The sequence below is a fragment of the Rhincodon typus genome, chromosome 16 (assembly GCF_021869965.1).
Source record: "Rhincodon typus isolate 14 chromosome 16, sRhiTyp1.1, whole genome shotgun sequence".
Classification (NCBI taxonomy): Eukaryota; Metazoa; Chordata; class Chondrichthyes; order Orectolobiformes; family Rhincodontidae; genus Rhincodon; species Rhincodon typus.
In genome coordinates, this window is record NC_063347.1 from 8,452,220 (window position 1) to 8,478,894 (window position 26,675).

At 41.4% G+C, this 26,675-nt stretch overlaps 1 protein-coding gene across 2 annotated transcripts in view; it reads right to left on the reverse strand.

The window, feature by feature from the left end:
• Window positions 1-26,675, reverse strand: part of hemk1 (HemK methyltransferase family member 1) — a 129,614-nt gene that overhangs the window by 6,653 nt on the left and 96,286 nt on the right. The window contains exon 10 of one of the 2 annotated variants that reach the window (XM_048606629.1): window positions 4,155-4,268. The exons of the other annotated variant lie outside the window; for it this stretch is intronic. Within the exon in view, the coding sequence (XP_048462586.1) occupies window positions 4,155-4,268 (114 nt within the window). The remainder of the gene's footprint in view (window positions 1-4,154; window positions 4,269-26,675) is intronic. 2 annotated transcript variants of the gene reach the window in all.

The following is a 26,675-nucleotide window of genomic DNA, read 5'->3' on the forward strand; positions in this document are numbered from 1 at the left end:
GAAGAAGGGTCTAGGCCCGAAACGTCAGCTTTCCTGCTCCTCTGATGCTGCTTGGCCTGCTGTGTTCATCCAGCTCTACACCTTGTTATCTCAGATTTTCCAGCATCTGCAGTTCCTACTATCTCTGAAACATTGTTAACTTGCTCCCAGGTTTCGACATACTGACAGATTTCCATGTCTAACACCACTCTGACTAGTTGGCATGGTCATATGACAAGTGTGCACAGGTAACTTGGATTTACCAGACTTATCATGGGCCTCCTTATTTTGGGTTTCTTACTCTGCTCGCAGGAATGGCTGAATCGTTCACCACATTTGGAAGTTTCAGGTTATCCAAATTTGACTATACTGTGTGAATACATGCTGGTGTTATAAACGCAATGGATTGGGAGAAGCAAGGCATTCTGGGGTTGATGGGGCAGATGTAGATAGTAAGACATGTGATAAAACCTCCATGACTACATCCAAGCAGAAGTTCATAACCCACAGCTCAGACTGAAGCCATTTATTGGTGAAATTCAAGCCAAAGCCCTGTTCCTAGAATCCACGTCATTGCAAATTATTAGATAAGGTTTTAGGAAGTGAAACTGCACATTTGAAGCTATTTTGTTCTCAGCTTATTTCCTTGTTTGTGGAGCTGACAGCCCATTCTGAAAGAAGTGAGGTGAACAATCTGCCCCAGGGACCTCTAACAATATGGCCCCAAGGTTCCCAATGGGGGAATTGTTAGTTTGTTGTGAAGGAATTTGGCACAGAAGGACTCTGCCCTATGATATCACAGATTGCTTTTAACTCCATAACAAAGACTTAACAAAGAGGTCCCAACAATGTGACATAAAAAATCAACCGCTTATCAATTCTGTAAGAATTAGATGCATTTTTGATAGATTGGGAGACTTTTCATTTTGCACTCAGCAGATTCTTTTCTAGTCTTAACGTTTCGGGTCCGGTGGCCCTTCCTCAGAACTCGGGTCACCGGACCCGAAACATTAATTCTGTTTTCTCCTCCACAGATGCTGCCAGACCTGCTGAGCTTTACCAGCAACTTTGTTTTTGTTCCTGATTTACAGCATCCGCAGTTCTTTTGGTTTTTCTTTTCTAGTCTTGCCTCATTTCCATATCCCTTTAACTTCCTTTTCCTTGAATTATCTACGTAATTCATTCCTAAATGCTCCATGCTCTCTCTGTTTCAATCGCTTAGATAAGCAAATCTGAATCTGTAAAAATATTTCTCCTGCTAATATTCTTAAACTTCTTCCATGTAATCTTACAACAGATCCTGAAATAATTTCACAGAGGCCAATAACCCGTCACCAAGTCACCATTTATTTACACGTCGAAATTCCTTGACACAGATCCAGCATCCTCAGAGCCAGCTCTCAGAGTGAACAGGGTGTCTGGCACTCATGTGCTTATCTGTCAGCCAGGGCTCCTTGATTAGACCAGGTGAACAGCCCCCAATTAGGGAACTCATATTCTATGAGGTCCACCTGGCTGACCTCGTTACAATCACTACATCCCTCCCCCTCTGAGTCCAAGGACATAGGCTGGTTCTTTTTTGTAATTCCTCCTGGGGCACTGGGTCAGGTTCTTCTGACTCTGCCTCTAATACAACAGCGTGGTTTTACAGGTGTAAGTCAGATGAGGATATGATTGAGCTTGAATGTGATTCTTCATTTTTCGTGGTCAAATCACCTGTAGTTAGGTGTTGGTGGGTAGAAGAACACAGACAGGCACTGTACAGTATCGTACCCATGGAACAGTACACCAGCTATAAATGACACCTCCACAGCCATCTGGAAGTGAAAGGATTCAGAGCTAGCTGAATGCAATTTCCAACAACACCGGTGTTGTGGGTTTTGGAAAGTGGTGGGCATATGGAGAGGTAGTCACTGCTTTATTTATAAGAAGGCAGACGCAGCTCAGAGGGCATCAGACCTGTGATATGAGCCCATTAGCAATGATACATTGTCTGTCACAAGTGCTTTGTGCCTCAGTTCCCGCACTTTCTGTCCCACAGACTTTAAAAAATCCCCTTTCTGGACGATGTGTGCCGTAAATGTAGAAAACATAGAAAGTTCAGCGAAAGTGCAGAAGTCATTTTTCCATTGTTTCCCAGTAAAACTCCATCAAACTGTTTCATGAGTGCCCTGTTTTTAGCAACACACATGGGATCATTGATTTTATTTTTCCATTGCCTCATTTGTGGATGGGCTTGTTGACAGCTCAGAAAGTGTAATGTGTTGTCTTTGGGAAGATGACTGTTGCATGACTGACTTGCAGATTTGGATTTATCCAGCTGATATCCCAGTGGAAGTGTGATACTGTGTGTCTGGCATCAAATTATAGTTACACGAACAAAAACAGGAAGGCATTCCTCCAATATCTACTGTTGCTTCACAAAGAGGTGTTAGGTAGTAATCAGGGATTGAAACTGTGATTGCAGATTTTTTCTTTATGTCCCTGCCCCTCCTCCCCTTCCAGAGTCAGAAAGTATCAATTCTGGAGCCCAACTGACGCTCAGCAGCCAATTCAGCACACCACTCAAACTCCTGTGGAGGAACCTTTAATCTGCCATACAGGAGTAGATCATTCAGCCCTTCATTGATCGTACTAATCTATAGTTTATCCACTTATTTTACTCAGTTCCATAGCCCTGGTGTCTTAGCTGAGTTGGCTGTATGGCAGGGCAGGATAAGAAAGTTCAAAACTAGAGGACATATTTTTATGATGAGAGGAGAAAGATTTAAAAGGGACCTGAGGGGCAATTTTTTCACACAGAGGGTGGTTCAAATGTGGAACTGCTGGACAAAGTGGCAGATGCAGGAACAGTTTCACCTGGAGCATCTTGGAGGATATTCATTCTCTTCTTCAGATGGCAAAGGCTGTAAGGCGGTGACACCCGCGTTTCCATCTCAGATTGTGAGCTCTCTTCAATGTTTGACAGAAAGGGAGAACCCATCAGTTCTGACAACCTTTCAGACTGTTTTGAGGAGGCTGGAAAGTTTTGCTCCTGCCCGATTTGCCAGTTTGCAGCTTTCATATGGTCCACGTGCTTGTTCAGGACTGTTGCACTAACCTGAACTTTATTCGCCACTGGACTTGACCTCGCTTCGACCATGCCTCTTAACTGTGCAGAGCCATTCCCGTGGTTTCACTTTAATGATTTGAAATTTTTCATTCTTCCATGGAACCTAGCAGTCACTTTTGTTGGCCGTTACTAATTACCATTGAACTGAATGGCTTAGTAGACCATTTCAGAAGGCAGTTAATAGACAACCATATTGCTATGAGTGTGGAATATCATGTAGGCCAAACCAGGAAAGATGGCAGATTTCATTCCCTAAAGGACATCAATGATCTTGTTTCAAATTGCCCTTTAATTTCCTTCAATGGAGTCAGTCTAACTTTTCAAAGACTGTACCAGAGAAATTCCTTGTGAATATATGTTGACCCCTGAGTCAACAACCTTTTCCTATTATAGAAACTGCACACAATATTCCAACTGTGCTCTGAATATAGTTTTACATAGATTAAATATTACAGCCCTATTTTTATGTTCTATAGTGGCTGGAACAAATGCTAGTGTACCAGTGTTCCAGCAGATTTTACGGTCTCATCCATTTGCTGTTTTTAGTACTTCGTGATCTAAAATTAAATAGCTGTCTGATCTTTCACTTCAGCTGAACTTGAAGCCTAATATATTTTACTTCTTTTAATCTAAGATCTACCATTTCATGCTTCATCTATTATATGACGGTCCATGTGCTTTGGGGAGAAATAAATGCTACATGTTACGTTGGGAAATGGTCTCTTTTAGAATTATATCTCTCTGGAATAAATTTGCTTAATAAAAATAAAATCAATCTATTTCTGGCAACTGCCTAGGATATTAACAATAGTAAAAAATGGGTCAACCAGAAATTCATTCTTGGAGTAAGCAGCTCCTTGAGTGTGGTTTATGTTTAAGCAATTTGGCTTTCATTCAAAATCAGCTCTTTCAAAGCAACATTTCTTTCAAACAGAATTCAATTTAAACTCTTTTTGTGGGCTAAAATTCTTCACAGAAAACTTACAGCTTTTTATGGCTTCAGTGACATGCAGTATTTTAACTATCGTTTGTGTTAATTAAAAAAAAAAATGTTCATACTTACTTTCCGCAGATGTCACGGTGGGTAGCCCTGTAGGTGAGTTGCAAACCAGTACATGCCTGAAGCCAATTTTGTATCATTTCTGGATGTCTGGGATCCACCTCAAGGAAGACCTTGCTAGAGTAAAGAAGAAGCTTGCTAAGGGAAATGTGATAACAGGAGGAGGCCATTTGGCACCTCAAGCTTGTCTGGCCATTCAATGAGAACTAACTGGCAACCAGGCTCTATCATTCTGACTTTATACTATTCTCCTCAATATTGTCAGATTAATAAAAAAATGTCAACAGAAAAGAAGCACCACAAGAAACAAACAACTTTCATTTATATAGCACCTTGCATGACCGCAAGATAACTCAAGTCATTTTAGACAGTCATTGAAATAAATTTGTAGTCCTTGTTAGGATGGAGGAAATGCTGCACAGTAAGCTCCCACAAACAGCAAATGAGATAATAATCCAATACATTTCTGTGATATAAAAACAAAATCTGCTACAAATACTCAGCAGTCAGGTGGGATAGCTGGTGAGAGACACATGGTGCCTTTGTTCAGTAAGGCCCACTGATCCATTTGCCAATCCAGCAGTGGCAAAACCACTTGTGGGCCCCTGGAATCAATACCCTGGTGGTGGATGTCACACCTAGTGAGAGCTGCAGGCCAATCAGAGGATGGCAGCTCTTGGTGCTTAGGAGTGCCAGTGGGGATGATGTGCCTAATGTTTCATCTGAAAAATGGTCCTTTATTTTCTACGGAGAGCAGTGCTCCCTCTGTACTGCAGTGTGAGTGCCAGTCTAATTATGCTATTCCACTAGGAAGAGAGTCTCAACGATGAAATGAATCACCATTGTTCTGAAATTATTGGGGGGAAAGGTGCACATCACTACAGCCTTCTCAAAAGAACAATTTTATTACTTTAAATTTTCTCCTACACTCCTAGGTATTTCCGGGAACTGGGGTATAATTTGTGGAGTTCACTGTGGCCTTCTGGTATCTCCCAAGTGGCCACACTGCATATAGTTCCAGGCAGAAGGGGCATGATTTCTCAAACTAGCAGAATCCCAAGTGAAGCCAGTCAAGGTCATACATCCAAATGCCAAGTCATTTTCCTGACATTTATGGGTTAAGGATTCTTGTTTTGCAGCGGTAGTGTCCCTATCTCTGGATCAGGGACCCAGTTCAAATCCCACCTGCTCCACAAGTATTGTCATAATGACTCTGAACAGCTTGACTGAAAAATACCCAGAGCATTGGTGGTTGCTGATTGTCTGCCCCTCTTCTGCAGCTATGTTCACGTCTGGGTATGCTTTTAATGAAAGGTGTGCTCTGCGGGGAATGCAGAGCTTTATCTGCCCTTCCAACTCTAGTTTGATTTAGCACCCTCCCCCTCCCCTACCGCTCCCTCACCTTTCGTGGTCTGTATTGCCCTTGCCGGGCATTGCACATAATTTGCACAATGAGAAACATGGGTGATTTAAAAACAGTTATAAGTCCCAAGGGTGATTTGGTGGTGGAAAAGGTCTGGAGCATTTCTGGGTCCTTGTGGCATAGGTGGCAACGTACCTACCTCTCAGCCAGCAGTCTGGGTTAAAATCCTACCTGCTCCAGAGATGTGTAATAACATCTGTTAACAGATATTGTGAACATGGAGAGCAATAATGTAATAGCTGCTGTCCCTAAATCATGGACACTGCAGAAGCTAGAGTGCATCACTGCCTCCTATAAACACATTCTAATTTAAATTCAGTCCCTTTCGAGATCTTGCCTTTACCTGTAGTGCCTCTTTGGGGCTGCCACAGTTCAAATTTAGCTCAGTTTGCTTTACTTACTTCGGTTTCATTTGGCTGAATTTGGTTTTGTTGTTTTAATTATTTCATTAAAAGAGTATAAATAAAGCCTGCCTGCCTCTCTTTCACAGTTACATCTGTGCTTTGTATCCTTAAAGAGGGAGCTCATGGTGTTGATGGCACAATTCAGATCCTTTTCAACTTGTATGTACCCCACAAAATTACATTCTAATTTAAATTATTAAGATTCCTTTGAGACGTTGTTGTTAGGTACAATGCTCCTATAACAGTTTGAAACCTGTTTAATCTGGTTCACTTTGGGATTCAATGTTTTCATTGATTTATTAAATTGTATGAATGGTGATTGCTGGGGTACAGTGGTGGGGTTTGTAGGAGCCAGACATAAGTAATGGTGCATCCTGCAAATAAACCTATTACCAAGAAAAGGAAAGGATTTGTGGCTAGTTTCATAATTCACCACCTGGCCTGTAATCCACTATAACAACATTCAGTCACAACTCGTTGCAATTTACATGTCAGGGCCTGAATGGAAATCAGGGGCAATGGTTAGACTCTCTCTTGTTGGACATGGTCAATGCTGGCACTCGTCTGGCATGAATGTGACTTGCCATTCCTTGGCCAAGCCTGGAAATTGTTTAGGTATTGCTGTACTTGGACATGAACGGTTTTAGTATTAGAGGGATTGTGAATGGTGTTGAACATCTGGCAAGCAAATATTGTGAATGGTGTCGAACATTTGCCGAGCAAATATTGCAAGTAGTTGAAGATGATTGGGCCTACCAATAAGACACTACCCCGTGGATAGATGTCCTCCTGCAAGGGTGTCCTGCAGCTGAGATGACTGACCTCCAACAACCGCAACTACCTTTCTTTGTATCAGATAAAAAACGAAAGAACTGCAGCTGCTGCAAATCAGGAATAAAAACAGAAGTTGCTGGAAAAGCTCAGCAGGTTTGGCAGCATCTGTGAAGAAAAAATCAGAGTTAACGTTTCAGATCCGGTGACTCTTCGTCAGAACTGATTTTACTCTTATTTTTCTTCACAGATGCTGCCAGACCTGCTGAGCTTTTCCAGCAACTTCTGTCTTTGTTTCTTTGTACCAGTTATGGGACTCCAACCAGTGGAGGTTTTCCCCCCAAACCCTATTGACTCCAGTTTTGCTAGGATTCCTTGATGCCACACTTGGTCAAAAGTACTCTTGATGTCAAGGGCAGTCTCTTTCACCTCACCTCTGGTGTTCAGGTCAGTGAGAGGGAGAAATGAAAAGCCAATATTAGAGAGCCACTGGCTGTATTTGGATTGGTGGAACTATGTAACGGCAGTCCAAAGGAGCTGGACAATAGGAAGAGGGCAAATGGAGAAGGATAGTATCATGGTCAACAACAACGAACACTGGAAAAGTCCAGTAGAATAATGAGAAATGATGCACCGTCATCCCAGTCACCAAGGGCAAAATATATAGCACTCAAGTTCAAAGAATCACCACTGAAATGGGCTTGGCAGTAAAAGTATTTTCTGGCTGGTGTGCTACTGAGCCAAATTCACCACAGGTCTCAAGCATGTGTTGTCTTACCTGATCTGGATTCTGTGACACATTTTGGTAGGAAGAACATTGAAAGACAACACAACATAGAGGAGATAGTAAGAACTGCCGATGCTGGAATCAGAGATAACACAGTGTGGAGTCTAAGGGGATTGCAAGAGCAGAGTGGCCTGGGTGTTTTTGTGCACAGATCATTGAAAGTGGCAGGACAGGTAGAGAGTGCGGTAAGTAAGCATTCAGTATCCTCAGCATTATTCACTAAAGATCTTTACACAGCACCTTCCACATCCACGATCACTTCCATTTAGAAGCACAAGGGCAGCAGGTACATGGGAACATGACCACCTGCAGGTTACCCTCCAAGCCACTCACCATCTTGACCTGGAGGTATATTGATGTTCCTTCACTGTCACTGGGTCAAAATCTGAGAATTCCCTCCCTAAGGACATGTGGGTCAACCTACAACATGTGGACGGCAGCGGTTCAAGAAAGTAGCTCACCACCAACTTCTCAAGAACAACTCTGTATGGGCAATAAGTGCTGGCCCAGCCAGCAATGGCCATGTCCCACAACTTAAAAAAAAAGTAATAGGGACATAGTGAACAGGAGCAAGGAGGTGATGTTGAACTTGTATAAGACACTTGTTAGATCTCAGCTGGAATACTGTGTACAGATCTTGTAGTCACAGTATAGGAAGGATGTGATTACACTGGAGAGTGCAGAGGCAGTTTACATAGATGGTTTCAGGGATGAGGAACTTATTATGAGGATAGATTGAAGAAGTTGGGACTGTTGTTTTTGGAGAGAAAAGAGCTGAGAGGTGATTTGATAGAGGTTCTAACAATCATGGATGGGCTGGATAAAATAGATAGGGAGAAGCTTGTCCACTTGTTGAAGTAACAAGAACATGTGTGTATAGATTTAAAGTGATCTGCAAAAGAAGCAAGGACGAAGTGAGGGAAAACATTTTTTCACTCAGTGAGTAGTTATGAGTATGGAAGACACTGCCTGGAAATGAGGTGGAGGCGGATTCAATTGAGACATTCAAGAGGGCATTGGATGATTATTTGGATAGAACTAATGTGCAAGAGGAAACTGGCACGAGAGAATGATGTTTGGTTAAAGATCTAGTGCAGGCCCCACGGGCCTAATAGCCCCCTTTTGTGCCATAACAATTCTGTAATTGCGACAGATCTACCGGTTAGAGGCTGGAAATAAAAGGAATTGTGGAACAATCTCATGCACATGTGAACACTGTGTGAGGGACAGGATCTGCCTCAAGTGCAATGCTCTCATAGTTGAATGCCTTCCACCACCATTTGGGTTCCAGGTGGTATGGACAAGGTTCTGGAGAACTGACAGTGCTTCTGGAACTCTAGGCAAGCAGGAATCAGCATATTGAGGAGAGGTAAAGACAAAATTAAAACTTTCCCTGCAGGAAGTTTTTCTTCCCATAACATGTTTTCCATGAAATTTGCAATGGTAGCAGAAATGTGCTCAGTGTACTGAATCCGAACACTGTCCTAATTTAGACACAAAATTCCAACAAACCAAAATTGACTACCTAAATGAACCCATACTTAATTTTAAAGATTTCCTTATGTAAACATTAAGACTTTTAATTTATAACCTGCATTCAAAAATGACCTCTTTCCCCAGTGATTTAAGCTGTGCATTTCAAACACTGATGGTTCATTTCTGGGCTCCTGTTATCACATGTCATTAATTGGCCTGTGGTGGATTGCCAGGCGTTATACATCAACAGGAGAGAGAAAATGCCTCCCGGCAGCAAAATGTTTCATGTTTCTTTCAGTTGTGCTTTAGAAAGAATGAGGTTTGGGGGTTGCAGCGTAGCTTCTTTCGCATTGTCAACAGAAATCCTCATCCAAGCATAACATTATGAGGCTTCAGAGTTGGTCAGGATTGTACATTAATCCTGGGGAGCTACAGACTTAGGAAGCATGATTAATTTGTTTTAAATGGAAATATCTGTAGCTTGACAACTAATGGAGCCAAAGCTCAATAAATATTCTGCTCAGTTTGTCTTTCAAAAAGGTTATCTGGCACAGTTTTGCAGAAACAAAGAAGCCTATCCAAAAACAAGCAAAAAAAACCCCAAGAACTGCAATAAATAATTGAAAATAAGTTTTGCATCAGTAAGTATATTTGTCCCTCATGTACTTGCCCTTCTCTTCATAAGATACAAACTCTGAGTGAATTCTGGTTTGGCAGTTTTCTGCCCAATTGGCTACTTGCTCTACATTTCAGGAATTGTGACTGGTGCAACACATTTCAACCCACTGTTCATCCCTATGATGGATCTTAATGTTTAGCAAGCAGCAGACAGAGAAGCAATGGAACTACCCATTCCCAAACACCTGAAGTCCTCTCATCAGTTGCAAGAGCAATGGGTGGGTGGGTGGCTGGCTGGGGATTGGGGTTCCACAGGGAAAACACATCTGGTGACTACACCACAAAGTCAATTCAGACATTAAAGGGAGAGGGAAGAAAGTGTCTAAAACAGGTTTTAACATTTGCTGCTTGGTTGCTTATATAAAAAGCAATAGCCTGGTTTCCTGGAATTTGCAGCACACAAATTCTCCTTAAGGACAGCTATTTTCAAGGCTGTTCTAGGCCTGTTCCAATGCACCCACTGGTGCCTAAAACAGCTGCAGGTCCTTTGCATATGCCAGGATTCTAACTTAAATTGGTTAATACTGCATACGGCTGAATCCGGCAGTAAACTTTTCAAGGCACCCACACAAATGACAACATATGGATCAGGAAAGCAACAGGAAGCAATTTTTAAATTTTCAATTTGCTATGTCCCTGATGCTTGCCTCCAGGCTCTCAACAAGAACAAAAGGTAAGTGCAAATCCCAACACTATGCCTCATTTTTTTGTGAACTATTTATATAAAAACCCTTTAATTTTTTCATAGATGACTGATTTCCAATCCTGTGATTTTCTTTAAAAAATGAAAACTTTGAATAGTTTTCCAGTTAAAAACCTTTCCTGAGCCCTTGTCTCCTCATAATCATAAGTGTACTATTTGAGAATCTGCTCTCTGGTTTCAAAACAATTAAGTGATCCTCATGCCCGCACACAGTCAGTGCGACAATTCAGTTTAACTTTATTTTTTCTGGAAACAGTACTAGTAAACGGAAATCTGCTGTTGGGAGAGTCTTTGGGTAAATATTCCAGCAGTTCAATTGTTTCACTGGGGTCAGTGTGATTTGTAGTTAAATGGAAAGTCTGCAAAAAATTGTGTGATGGCAGAGTTGGGAGATGGGTCATCCAAATATCAGCAAATTAACTTCTGCCATGCTCAGGAAGGTTAAGGGTTTACCTGGGACTTTCTGTTAACAAGTTCAACAGTGAATCAACCTCTTCTAATCAAATCACATGAAACACTTTGTTGTTTTAAAATGATATAATAATTAAGACAATGGGAAAGTAAATTGACTTCTAGCAGTGGGGATATGGGTAAGGGAACAGGGTCTGCATTCATTGCTCACTAGTAATGTGTTTCCCTCATCTAGGTGTGGCGTGACTAGTGCTGTTTTCTTCTGAATATCTTCACAGGCACACATTGCTATTTTTTCCCATTTGGGGAACAATGGATGTAGTGATTGGAACGAGGTCAGATATGTGGATCTCATAGAATATAAGCTCCCTGATTGGGCTGTTAACCTGGTCCGATCGGGGAGCCCCGGCTGACAGATATAGATAGGAGTGTCAGGGGTTCTGCTCACTTTAGGAGCCAGCTCTGTGCTAGCTGAGTTAGTGTCATGTACAATGCACAGGTAAATAAAGGGTGACTTGGTGAAGGGATACTGGCCTTCGTGGAATTATTTCAAAAGGAAATGATGGAAGAACTCCCAGGCTGATTATCAGCTTGTTGAGTCACTTCATGAACACACTTTCTGCAGCCAGCAAGTCCTGCAGAGGACCTTAAACCCAGGGCTTCTGGCCCAGATATAGTGACACCACTAATGTGCACAGACCTCCCATGATTACTACAAAACACATTTTGTAGCAGAGATGAAGGTAATTCAGTTTGTCATACCTATGTCAGCTTGTTGAAAGAGTTATATGTTAATCCTACTCCCCCAATATTTTCCAGGAATCTGCACATTTTTTTCCTTATCAGGTATTTATCCAATTCCATTTTGCAAGTTATTACCGAATCTTCTTTCATTACTTTTTTTTTCTGACAGCACATTCTAGTTCATAATAATTTTCTGTGCAAAGCAAGTCTCGTCTAGCCTCTGGTTCTTTGCCAGCTATCTTAAATCTGCTTTCTGACTCTCCTGCCAGAGAAATGGTTTCTCCCTGTTGACTCCATTGAAACCCTTCACAACACTGAGCAATTCTTTTAAACTTCACTTTTACCTTCCCACAGAAAGATACATCACAAAGGGGGAACCATTCAGTTCATCATGCCTGTGCTGGCTCTTTGAAAGAGCCGAAAACATGAACACGGAACCAAAGTCAGCCATTTAGCCCTCCGAGTCTGCTCTGTCATTCAATAAGAATTAGACCCACTCTCCAGCTCTTCTCTGTAGCCCTGCCAATGTTCCCTCTTCAAATATTTAAAAATACTTGAGGAAACAGAGGCATCATGATGTTGTCACTGGATAAGTAATCCAGAGACTCAGGCTAAAGCTATGGAGATGTGTTCAAATCCCACATTGATAGACGGTAAAATATGAATTTAATTAGTAAAAATGTGGAATTAAAATCTAGTCTAATGCCAACTGTCAAAAAAACCCATCTGGTTCACCACTTCCAGCTGGTCTGGTGTACATGTGACTCCAGATCCAAAGCAATGTGACTCAATTAAATGCCATCCGAAATAGCCTAGCAAGCTATTCAGTTAGATTTAACTGCAACAAAATCTGATAAAAAGAAAGAACCCAGAAGGACCACTTGTCATTGACTAAAGAATCATCAAAGGCACACATCAGCCTGCTGACCTTGCAATGTCCTCTGACTGGGAGCTTGTGTCAAAATTAGTAGAGCTGTCTCTCACAGACCAGATAAGCTCCAACCTGCCATTGTTTGTAAAGTTTGTTTTCATGGGGATGACCTGATCCCAGACGCCACATCAACAATCCAACTGGGATAGGACTGACCCATCCAGAGGTGGTAGCACAGCGGCATACAGTCAGGAGGTAACTACCCTAGGAGGGCTCAGTATTGACTCTAGGTCTCATGAAATTTTATGCCATCAGGTCAAACAAGAGCAAGTAATCCTCTTGCTGATGACCATGAACCACGGCCCTCAGGTGATGAGTCAATTCTCCTCCATGCCGCATCCAGTTATGAATGGTGGTGGACAACTGAACTCACTGAAGGAGGAAGTACCATAAATATGCCCCATCCTAAATGATGGGGGAGCTCAGTATAAAAGATAAAGCTGATGAATTTGTAAACATTTTCAGCCAGAAGAGCCTAGTAGATGAGTAATCTCAGCTTCCTCTTGAGATTCCCAGCATCACAGATGCGAGTTTTCAGACAATTCAGTTCATTGCTCATGATACCAAAAATAGCTGAAGGCACTGGATATCATAAAGATTATGGGGCCCTGACAAAATTCTGGCAATGGTACTAAAGACTTCTGCTCCAGAACTAGCTGCTTCCAAAATCACAAACGCCTCCCTACCACCAAGCCAAGCTGCTCCCATATAGCTATGACAATGGCATCTTCCTGGCAATGTGGAAAATTGCCCAGCTATGTCACGTACACAGACAGCAGGAGAAATCCAACCTGGTCAACACCTGCCATATCAGTCTCTTCTCAATCATCAGCAAAGTGATGGAAGCTATTGTTGACTTTTTACACGTTTTCTTGTGAGAGACCGAGTACATTGGACCTATACTCATTGGAGTTTAGCAGAATGAAACACAGCCTACTGAAAAATATAAGATTCTTAGGGGGCTTGATGGGGTGAGAGATTATTTTCCTCATTGAAGAGTCTTGGACCAGAGGCAAAATGTCAGATTAAGAGGGTCACCCAGTTAGGACAAAGGTGAGGAGGAGTTTCTTCTCTCATAAGGTAGTGAATCTCTGAAATTCTTTATAGTACAGGGCTTCAAGGTTGCGTCAGTAAGTATATTAAAGTCAATTCTCCTCCATGCCACATCCAGTTGTGAATGGTGATGGACAACTGAACTCACTGAAGAAGGAAGTACCATAAATATGCCCCATCCTAAATGATGGGGGAGCTCAGTATAAAAAATAAAGCTGATGCATTTGTAAACATCTTCAGCCAGAAGAGCCTAGAGGATGAGTAATCTCAGCTTCCTCTTGAGATTCCCAGCATCACAGATGAGACTGGCAGGTATTTATTCAGTAAAGGAATCAATGATTGTGGGGGAAAAGGCAGGAAAGTAAAATTGAGGATTATCAGATCAGCCATGATCTCAGTGAGCAACAGGGCAGACTCAAAAGGCCGATTGGCCTACTTCAGCTCCTATGACTTATGGTCTTAAGAACAGTGATATAAAGCAGCACTTACAAAACAATAAGCTGTTCATTTACACTGTTAGTGTTCTGCCAGGTCAATTCAACTCCCATTCTCATTGAAGCGGAGTGAAGGTGACTACCCTTGACATCAAGGCCGTACTACACTTATTATAGAATTATATAACCCCTACAGTTTGTAAACAGGCCCTTCAGCCCAACAAGTCCACACTGAACCTCAAAGCATCCTATCCAGACCCACCCCGCTATAACCCACCTAACCTACACATCCCTGAACACTATGGGCAATTTAGCACAGCCAATCCACTTTGCATGCACATCTTTGGACTGTGGGAGGAAACCGGAACACACGGAGGAAACCCACGCAGACAGGGGAAGAATATGCAAACTTCACACAGACAGTCGCCCGAGGGTGGAATTGAACCCTGGTCCCTGGCACTGTGAGGCAGCAGTGCTAACCACTGAGCCACTGTGCACTTAATATGGCATTAAGGAGCACTACGTACAAAACTGATCTCCTAAATTAAGGAAGGATATAAATGGATTAAAGCAGGACTGAGAATGTGTACTGGACTAATACACAGAATGGGCAGAATGTCTTTTGAGGTAAGGCTAAGATAGGATATGGAGAGGCTAGGCTTGTATCTGCTGGATTTAGAACTGACTTGATTGAAAATATAAGGTCCCAATGGATCTTGCCAGGTGGAAAGGATGGTTCCTCTTGTGTGAGGATCCAGAACTGTGGAACACTATTTAAAAATAAGATATTGTCCATTTAAGACAGAGTTGAGGGGAATTAGTCAAACCAAGGTAGGACTTATGCAGTAAATGGTAAAGTCTTGAGGAGTGTTGTGGAACAGAGGGACCTAGGAGCACAAGTACATAGTTCGTTGAAAGCTGCGTCACAGGAGGACAAGGTAGTGAAGAAGGCATTTAGCATGCTGGCCTTCATTGGTTGAGGCACTGAGTATAGGAGTTGGGATGTTATGTTACAGTTGTAAAAGTTGTTGGTGAGGCCGCACTTGGAGTATTGTGTACAATTTTGGTCACCTTGTTATAGGAAAGACATAGTTAAACTGGAAAGTGTGCAAAAAAGATTTATGAAGATGTTGCCAGGACTAGTAGGTCTGAGTTATAGGGAGAGATTGGCCAGGATCAGACTTTAATTTTTTGGAACATAGGAGAATGAGGGATGACCTTATTGAGGCATATAAAATCATCAGGAGCATGGATAGGATGAATGCATATTGTCTTATTCCCAGGGATGGGGATTTGAAAACTAGAGGGCATAGTTTTAAGGTGAGAGGGGATAAATTTAAGAAGGACCTGACGGGCAACTTCTTCATGCAGAGAGTACTGCATATATAGAATGGGCCGCTGGAGAAAGTGTTTGAGTCAGGTACAATAGCAACATTTAAAAAACATTTGGATAGGTACATGGATGAGAAAGGTTTAGAGGAATATGGACCACATGTGAGCAACTGGAACTTGCTGAGTAGGCACCATGGTCAGCATGGGCCAGTTTTGGCCGAAGGACCTGTTTCCATGCTGTATTACCCTATGACTTTAATTATTTTAGCACACACGGTCATGCATCATTGGAATTCTCTTCCTCAAAAGGTGGTGGAAGTAGAATCTTTAAGTATTTTTAAGGTAGAGGTAAACTGATTCTCGAGAAACAAGGGAATGAAAGGCTTTTGGGTGTAGGCAGGAATGTGGAGTAATCAGATCAGCCATGAACTTATTGAAAGGTGGAACAGGCACAAGGGACTGAATGGCCTCCTCTATTCCTAATTCGTATGTTCACAGGAACAGTGTTGTCACGGAAAATAAAACTTGCACATCAAGATCATTAGCACAACTGGGCAGTCCTCCATGCAGCTTTCAAATCCAAAACACCAACCCAAACAGAACTCTTTTGATAGGTCAAGGGTGTAAGTCTTTTGTCTGTAAATTAAATACAGCTGTATACACAGATTTTTAATTTCCTGTGGAGCTAAGAATCTGGAAAAAGACTAAGGACTGCCAACAGGGTCAAGTCAGTGACTTTAAATTTCAATTATTGAGATTTAATTGACTGAACTGTTTAGTGCTGAATGTCCTGAGCAAAGACACCATAGTGAGTAGAAAGAAAAAAATATTTTACACGCTAAGTTACAACAAGGAAGGGAATGCCTGTGGAAGTGTTGTAAACAGATTCAGTGATAACCATTGCTAGGCTACACAGTAGAAGTGGGGAGACTATGATGCTCTTTCCAAAACCTGACATGTGATATGGGCTGAATAGCTTCCTTCTGTGCTATATGATTCAACATATGGGTTGGGGTTGATCCATTGCTCCCAAAAGCGAAACACAATGCTGTTAAAATACATAGAATGATGGCATTTATTGCAAGGTATATGGAATATAAAAGTGGGCGAGTTTCATGACAGCTGTGCAGAGCATTACCAAGAGTAGTGTGTACTGTTTCGGTCTACTTAATTAAGAAATTGCATTGGAAGCAGTTCAGAGAAGGCTCAATTGACTGATTTCTGGGTTGAATGGATTTTCTCATCAGGACAGGTAAAATAATTTGGGCCTTTACTTATTGAAGTTTATAAGGATGACAGGAAGCTTGCAAGGAATATTCTGATGAGGGCTTAACAGAGTGCAAGATGAGAGAATGTTTCCCGTCATAGAGGATTAAGGGGCACAGTTTAAAAGTAAGGCATCTCACATTTAAGATAGCGATGAGGAGGAATTTCTTCTCTCAGAGGATCATTAATGTTTGGGAATTCTTTTCCCTAGAGAGCAGTGGAAGCTGGGTCTTTGAATATGTTCAAGGCTGACAGATATTTGGTCTATAACTGTTCAAGGGCTATAAGGCTTAAGGAAGAGCACACACGGGAAGTCACCAATAAATTTCTTATGACAAACCCACTGTTGAATGGCAATCTTTGCACCACCATGGTGAGACTGATTTGATTTACATTTCTATATTGTTTGTGTTAAGGAGGGAAGCACAAGGTGCCTCAGGTTTGTTGATGTGTGCATTTTTAATGAGGTTTGGAGTAAAGCTTGAGGTGGAGAATTTACTGTACAGTTTTAGAAACAAAGATAGACGAAAAAATACCACTATTGCCTAGTGATTGGAATCCAGACATATAACAGCCATATAACTTGTTGATTCAGTCAGAGTGAAAAGACACTGCTACTTTTACAGGCTCCAAAAATACAAGGCTGTGGATAAAGTTCTGAGTGAGAAGAAAACCCAGAAAGCAGTAAACTGCTGAAAGGTAACAGTATGGAAAACACACATGCCTGCTCTAGAAATGGTGGGAGCCAGCACAAAAACAGTTCCAGAAACCAATTCCAGCTGTGCCAGATAAACAAGGAACTTTAAAGTGGAGATAACAAGGTGTAGAGCTGGATGAACACAGCAGGCTAAGCAGCATTAGAGGAGCAGGAAAGCTGACGTTTCGGGTCGAGACCCTTCTTCAGAAACTTTAAAGTGGAGACAGGATTGGAAATTGGGGTCCCTTGAAAAACTATTTTTTCTAGTATTTCCAGTGTAGCATGAGATCTCATATAATGGTTACTAAAACAATTACTTCCTTTCCCAGGCATAAATAATTTAGCATATGTATGAATAAAAGCAAGGTGACAATAAAGACAATAAAGATTGCCAGCTTCAAAAATAGGATAGATCAACAAGTTCTGAGAGTCAGGTAGCAGTCATTGGTAGGCGGCAGAGCTCAGCAGAATTTGCCTCTTCCAGATGAAAGATGAATCACGAGAGAAAGAAGTTGATCCAGGGATAGCTCGATAACACTTTGGCCTGAGAACAGATTATTACCTTCACAAACTTAATGAGATTGCCATTAAATGGGTCAATTAACTGTTTGTCCTCTGATATCAATGACCCATTCACAATCATCACAGCTATTATACTTGTTTTGTTGAACTAACGTATTAGATATAAATTGTTGCTTCTTAACAAACCTAATAAACTATGTGAGAATTTCTTACTTATAGGTTGACTGCCTATGTTAGGTAACTGTGGTCCCAAACACCAAAATCCAACAAGGGTTCACTGACACTTCACTAAAGTCGATAATTTGTAAAAAGACTGTTTTAAATTGTTCTTGCATTTTCTTTTCTTTTGATTGTAATAAACTTTAATGTTCTTTTACTAAATAAAAACTGAAAGAACTGCGGATGCTGTAAATCAGAGGCAAAAATAGAAATTGCTGGAAAAGTACAACAGGTCTGGCAGCGTCTGTGGAGGAAAATCAGAGTTAACATTTTGGGTCACTTGACCTGAAGTGTTAACTTTGATTTCTCGTCACAGATGCTGCCAGACCTGCTGAGCTTTTCCAGCAATTTCTATTTTTGTCTTTAATGTTCCTCTGTTCAAAGAACATTGGCAGCCTCTTTTGAATATGTTCGGTGACTTCACACAATGGTAAACAAACAGCAAAAATAAAAATTATGGCCTATCAAGCTAGGTTTCCCCCTTAGGGTCTGACTTGTTCAGTATTAACATCAGCTGGGATCATAACAAGAGTCCCTGCATAGACACCCACACCATTTAGGCCTCAATGCAAACCTGTTACACATTTGTGGAGAGACAGAAACAATACTGCACGTGACACAGGAATGTCCACTCTACAGACTAAGAAGCGAGCTAATCACGTTAATCAGCAAACAAGAAACCAATCACTTGGCACTGCGAATTTGCCTTTGCTAAATAAATAAAAACGAAAGCTGAGTTATGGCCACAATCAAATCAGCCATGATCTTTTCAAATGGCAGAGATGGCCCGATGGGTCAAATAGCCAACTCCTGCTCTTATTTCTTGCGTTCTTTCTCTGCACTGATCTTCTGGGGACCTTACAATAGAAGTGGATAGCACTAATGACACTTCTGCTGAACTCAAAAAACCTAATGGCAGTATCCCAAAACACTTCATTAAGGCAGAATTTCCTCGAGTTTGTGACATGGTTAGTGTTGCAGATTGAAGTGTGATAAAATGTGGCACTGCTGCAACAAATCTTGTGTTAGCACTTCTCAATTTAATTAATAAAATTGGTGTTGCATTTAAAAGCTGCATAAGGCAGCTCAAGCATGAATCATGCTACAACTTGTTCCTCAATTCCCTTAACATCGAATCTATGGAAAGCCGAGATTCTGTTTTGACTGGAATATAGTTTTCTGTAGAATCAGCAAGTCTGATAATTTTGATAAAGAAGAAGGTAAAAGTATGAAAATGCTTTGCAGCCAAATAAATTCTTTTTTTTTATAATCAGTTAGGAGCCTGGTAGCTACTTTTCCCAGCAATTTTATCATAATTTGGACGGCATATAAATGTGAATCAACTGAGGGACAAAGTTCTCTCTATCCATGTTTGTTCACAACAGTAGCAGTTTTTTTATTATATTGGACAATAGGTGGAAAAGGATTAGAAAAATACAAAGTCCCAGTTCAAAATCCTGAATCAAAGCTAAAAGCATAAAATGTATTGACTTTTGATTTTTATTTGTTTCTTATTCAGAAGATGTATTTCTTCTTCTTATCCATCCTGGATCATCCTATGGCATTGATTATCTTCAGCTGAGCTAGTGGCTGGCCTGCTTGCAGGTTTCAGGAAATGCCTCTTCAGAAAGGTTCCATATCTGAAATCTCTATCACCAACTGCACAGAAACGTGGGTTCCTGTTGGGAAATCTTGAGCTAGTTGCACTGTCAAATTTAGGCTTGTGGTGATGTCTTTGCTTACAACAGAATCACACTATTCTGTGGAACCCCTTAAATCATCATTTTAAAAAAAACTTTATTCACTACTTTATCTTGGAACGGCTTTAAACATGTCTGTGAGCAGAATTTCATATCAATCCCATTGTTTTTCTTCTATATTCACTCATGGGAAGTGGGTGTTGCTTACTAGGCGAGCATTAATTGTCCTTTCCGAGTTGCCCTTGAGAAGGTGGTGGTGAGTTGCCTTCTGCAGCCCATACTCAAATACTCAAATTCCCTGCTGATAAACGATGGCTTATTATCTGTGACCAACACTTCTGGGAGTCTGTGTATTGCAAAAGATGCATGCAGTTTTTCTATCGGTAGCCCTGTGTTTGACGAATGCACTTTATACATGTCCAGCCACTTTGAGTAGGCTTTCACAATGACTTAGAACATTGAGCCCATGAAAGGACCTGCATAGTCGACATGTAACCAGGTCCAGGGTTTACCTGGCCATTTCCATGAATCTGGGGGAGCTGCTGGTAATTTTTGTCCTTGTAGGCACTTTGGCAACTGCCCCATCAACACAGCTATGTCTGCATCCAATCCTGGCCACCAGAGATAACTTCTTGCCAACATCTTCATTTTAGAAACCTCTGGATGACCCTGGTGGACTTCAGCCAGTATCTAGCAGTGACCTCTGCTCAGGACAATCACTCTTGCTCCCCATAATAACATGCTGTCCTCTGCTGTGATCTTGGCTATCCGGATCCAAAAATGTTTCATTCCTTGGTTGTGATGGCCCTTTGGTTTCTCAATGGTGCCTATTTGAAGTCCAGTTGGGCTTCAGCTAGTAGGTGCTTTTGCATGATTACATCATTAATCCCACATACCAAATGGTGTCTCAGCATCACATTAACTGTTAAACCAAAGCCACATGCCTCTGCCAGTCATTTTAGCCTAGACAGAAATCCCAATACAGATTCCTCCACGTCTCGAATTGCTGAGTAAAACCAATAGCATCTCAGAATTAGAATAGGCTTGGGGTCGTAATAGTCCTTAACTAAATACGTCAACTCGTATAAGGTTTTGCTATCTGGTGGCTCGGTGCAGTTAGGCTCATAATAACCAAAACAACTATGGGTCCTCAAGTTGTCAGGACAATTACTTGTTGCTTTTCATCTGCCCCAATGTCACTTGCCCAGAGAAAATAATGTATTCTTTCCATGTGCTGGTCCCAGTCTTTGATGGCAGGATCGAACGAATCAAGCTTCCCAAATAACAGCATGATGCCAGAAATGCTCACCCCGACTCAAATTCGACTCTAAATTTCTTCAGCAGCATGCTTTTCTCTTGTTGCCACTGAAATAACCCCACAGAGGCCGGTATCCTGTCACCAAGTCACCCCTTATTTACACGGGGAGAGTCCTTGATACTGATCCAGTTCCCTCAGAGCCATTCTGAGAGTGAACAGGATGGTCTGACACTCCTTTTTTTATGTCAACCAAGGTTCCCCGATTGGACCAGGTTAACTGCCCCGATCTGGGAACTCATATTCTATGGGGTCCACCTGGCTGACTTGATTAAGTCACTACAGAAATGAAGATCTGGGCCACAGTTTCCTATCTGGCATGGCACTAGTCTTAAAAATGGGTTTAACACATTAATTGGTACTGGCTTTTTTGACAAAGTTTTGGTCCCCTGTCATCAGCTCTCATTGTGTAACTGATGGTCAAATTTTGTTTGGTATTGCGCTTGTAAAATGTCACATATTGTTTGCTACATTAAAGACATTATATAAAGGCAATTTGCTGTTGTTCACTTTCCTCTTTGCTACCTTTGTGGAATCTTATCGCCTTTGTTGAGAGTGAAGCTTTCTGCGTCCAGGTTTGTTAAGTGTCAATTCAACTGAAAGGTTAATGACAATAAAGCTTTCGAGCAATTTTCTTTGGCAAGCTATACCGCATCTACCAGAGGCAACTGGAACAAGATCAACAATGTCAAACCCAAGAAAAATACAACTGCTGCTATTTCAGGAATATATTCTCAATCCCCTGCATAATCAGCATGTTAAAAATCAGCACGTCCTGTATCTTACCAAATGTTTAATTAAATAAATAATGATTCCTAGTAAATATCAAGCTATTAAAAATTATTGTTCTTCTAAAATAAAATGCTGATTCCCAGTTGACAACAGTTGGTGATGCATTTTATTTACTTAAATGAAGCGCTAAACTTCTCTCTTCCTTCACTTTTGCTTTCTAATATGTACTGCATATACATGGAGTATATAGAGAGATATTAGTAAAAGAAAAAAATGTTTCTAATGTGTGCTAATTTCTAATAATACTGTCACGGAGCAGATTCTACACTGGACTTCAGGGAGCAGGATAGAGGTAGGCGGGAGCAGAGAGACAGGAATGGTACACAAAGCACAGTAAGATTTGCCAGTACCTTCTCCCATTCTGAAGTCACACTTGGCCCAAAGTGAAGTAATTGCATTACTTGTTTACTTTTCTTGAATTATCACGTTCTTACCAATCTCTTAAAGGGGAAATCCAAACCTTCGGATAGTGTGCAAGATCTCCAAAATACTGATCTTTTCGTTTTCACCCTGTCCCCAAACCTAAGATCAAAGCACTAAAATTTCTGCTTTAGTTATGCACACGGCAAATGGCTCCCTGGAAGAAATGCTGACAGCCAGCTGACTTTCTGGTTAGAACCTCATCCTGTGGCCATAAAGAGCTGTGACTAGCCAGACTGCTACCCCCTCGCTGGCCTTGGCAAAAGGCCACAACGTTTTAGAAAGGTTGGGCCTCCCTGATTTGGCAGGTGGATGGTGTTGGCAGGAAAGGGGTTCTCAGTAAAACAAGTGGGTCGGGAGGAAGGTGAGGTTGCTACCTTTTAGGCAGCTGTCCTCAATGAGGGGCAAGGGGTACCCTCCAATGATGTCCTTTCTCATGTCCTTCCTGCTGGATTGAACACAGTAGAAAAAAAAGGGCTGCCTACTCCCACCCATCTGCCCATACCAATCGTATTACTTTATGGGCCAATTATGTATTTTCCTATGATGGGTGGTCTGCTGAATGTTTTGGCCGTCTATCCTCTCTATTACAGAATGAACTCGGGGGTGCTGTGAGCTGAGCGGCCTCCCTATATTACTTGCCCCTCTGTCCAAAACAAACTCAGTGGCACCTCATAATATCCAAGCCCCTGAATGGGATTTAAACCCAGAGTTTCTGACTCAGAGGCAGGGACTCTGTCCACTGCTCTACAAGGTCTCCCCTTCACCTTAAACATTTGCTTAAAAAATGGGTCAGGATTGGCAATTTATACATTGGGTCTAAAATGTAAACATTGGGTTCCCCACAAGTTGTGAGGAAGGAAATTATTCATGTTAGTTGAAGTATATTACAGACCATCAAAGGAAATTCAGGATAAAGCCTAAAGGCAAATGAAAGGGTTTGGTATGAATAATAGTGCTCTGACTAAAGAAAGAAAAACAACATGTTAGAAACACTCAGAAGGTGTAGAGGAAGGTTAAAAAAAATTGACTATTTACAGAACTGATGTTGAGCTGCATGAAAAGAATCGAAAAGGAGCAAATTTCTGTACATGCTCAAATCTGTATTGAAAACAAAAAATTTGAAGATCACAGCAGGTCAGGCAGCATTCACGGAGAAACTGACTCTTCGTCGGAATTGATGTGAAGTGTGGAGGAGGCAGCATTTATGCTATAGTTGGAGAGGTGGCGGAGTGTAGCGTGCTGGTGGAGAAAGAATGTTGATAGTTCAGATTAAGTGATTGGAATGTGAGAATGGCAGAACAATGATGTGTCCAACTCCTTAGACTGGAAAGACCCAATGTTTTTCCTTTACTTGTAGGTAATACTTGACTTGCTCGATTTTCCAGCACTGTCTGATTCTACTTCCAATTTCTAGAAGCTTTGTCTTTACATTAAAGATGTTCAGGAAAGGAATATATTTAAAGCAAGTTGTGGACTTTCTTTCCATTTAAAAATGCTGCTATGTCTCTGCTCTTACACAGGATCTAGCCTCATTTAATCTGGTTCTGGATCATGCAATAGAGCAAACAGGGTTACCCCAATGCAGCTGATTTGGCAAAAACTGTGGCCACATGATGATTAGGTTCAATATTAAAATAGATGGAGGAGAATAGTACAGGTCAAGGATAGCTTATCAAACAAGAAAAGAGCAAATTACAAAGAGATAGAAAAGGACGCCACCCTGACTAAAAGGAAAGCTGAAATTAATTGAAGCTAAACACACAATGGAAGCATCTCAGATGTCATTAGCTGAGGTTAGGGTGGGTGGTAGGGATAAAAGTGGATGCAGAATGGGTGGAAGGAGGATTGGCTACTGACTAGCACAGGATAACAAGGGGATGGTGGAGCCTGTTCCTCCAGGCTCCATAGGAAATTGAGTAAACAATCTGCACATTTTGGGTGGTGGCTGGCTCCCACCCAAGACTGACATACCCAGTCCTGGCCCATATTGTTGTGGGATAATACAACAGATAAGGGGCCCCTTAAGAACACGTGCACAAGTCCTAATATCTGTTTAAAGCACCTCTGGGATATGCATGTAAATGATCTGAAATGGATACGGAACAGGACTTCCCGTTCCAGGTTGGAACCCTGACTTGAGGATCAAATGCAGATCTTCAAACTGCACCGTGTTGGGAGCAATCACCTGACATTTATTTTGGCTGGATTGCAAGTAAGCCAGTGGGAGAGGTGTAGGGGACAGTGTGGCTGCAGATGCCTTCTGAAGAGAAGATTTAAAAAATAATAATTTTAAAAATGTCACAAATTTCTCGGCCATGATTGTGGCTGTGATCGTGAGGAGCAACCCCTCCACTCAATATGACTGTAGAGATAAAAAATAAGATTCTCAGTTGGGGGAGGAAGCGGGTAGGGGCTGACAGATACACCAGTATCCACATGGCATATGCACCAGAAAAATCAGAGGCAGAGATAACACTCCTAGCTGCCCTGCAAATATAGGATAAAAAGAATTCTAGTGAAAGGATGTATGGAACATGGAATGTTAGGTAAAGTGACAAGAAATTCTCTTAAAATTATAGAATATGTGGTGACTCTGGGTCCATTGTCAGGGGTGGGGGCAGCGGTTGGAGAGGGTCCCTTTAGGATGAATTGCAGATCATTAATGCTCCCCAGCCCTGGGAAGCAGAGACATGTTTCAGCTGCTGTCTAGGACTTGCCTATTGGCTGGAAACCAGTCTCATGTCTTGTCCATATTGGGCTCTGAAAATGTTGCCCCTCTCATGTAAGACACATTCCAGGTATGTTTAGAACACAGGCTATACCTACAAAAGTGAGCATTTTGATCTCAATTATTTACCTGGACCAATCCCTACCCCTCATTCTTCTGGGAATGCTTCTTTTGTCCATATGACCTATTTTCAACTTCCTAATTTAGGATTCAGTTTTCCTTGTTCATTTCCCATCCAGGCAAAGTAAAACTTATTAAAAAGACTTCCCGCTGCCTCGAACTCTGTCCCTGTAGATATCTCCAGCGCCACCCAATGGATAGATAAATTAACACCACTATTTGCCACTTCAAGCTCTTAGCAGTCCATCAGTAAAACAGTGTTGATTCCCTGTCGTCACAATTTTTAAAACTGATTTTAAAAATCCTCTTAAAAATGCAGAACACATGTGGGGAAGTAGATCTTGACTTTGTTACTATAGTGTAGGAGAGGTAAGAGCAAATTTGCAAGTTGTTTGCAATAGAAAGCAGCACAGGGGGAGGCTAATTCTTGTGGTGCAAGGAAATGTGGTCATCAATTTGCACACAGCAAGATTGCAGAAAAAACAATGAGACAGTTACCACATTTTAATTCTGTTGCCTCAGGGAAAAATATAATCTTTCCTATTCTGTTTGCAAGAAGAGCTAAAGGAAGTGTAAAAGCATTAAAAAAGAAACCTCGTGTGATGCTGAAACATGTTCACCCAGGTGGGTAGTTCCACTGCTGAACAGTCAGTTGACTCAACTGCAACATTCTAGCCTTTCAGTCAGAGATTATATGTTCATCCCCAATTTAACCAACACATCACAGCGTTACGGCCGAAGGAATGCATTATCTGAGGTATCATCGGATATGGAGACAATAAGGACTGCAGATGCTGGAGCTTTGTCAGGACTCTGGCCCGAAACATTGACTTTCCTGCTCCTCTGATGCTGTCTGACCTGCTGTGCTTTTCCAGCCTCACACCTATAGATTCATATCATCGGATAGGATTTGAAACATTAATGTTTTCAGGTCGGTGGAAGACCCCACAACATAATTTGGAAAACAGGGAATTTTTCAAGTGACTATATTTATATTATTTGCTGTGTTTTCATGCATAACAATATAGTTGGCTGTGGAGGGCTTTTTCCATTCTAAGGATCTGCCAAAACGTTATACTAGTACAGGGGCTTGAAACCAGTCTATGTTGATCACAGCAGAATGGCTGTAGAGATGGCAAATAGGCTTCAATGAGAAATTAGGTCATATGCCTTGTCTCTAGGTACTATCCAGTGAACCCCACCAGCTTTCTCTTATAGACGTTTTTGGCCTCAAACCAGCAATTATTTGGAGAAACTTGGACTTATGGTTTGCCAGTGGAGGTAGTGACCTTAAGGTAGTGTGGTTAAGTGAAAATATTGGTTTAGATTTTTACCCTTGATGCAAAGTTATTAAAAACAGGTATAAATGAATCAGGCAGCAGTTTACATTAACTAAAAAACACAGAAAATATCTGACAGTCCAACTGTTAGATCAACAGAGAAGCACTGATTTAAAGAATGAAAGGCTTGCATTTATGCAATCCCTTTTCATGGCTTCTGGACACCCTAAAGCACATTAATGTCAATTAAATGTTTTTGTAGTTGTTATTTGATGCAAACCATGTCTGAAGTTCTTAATTTGTTCAAATGTGCTG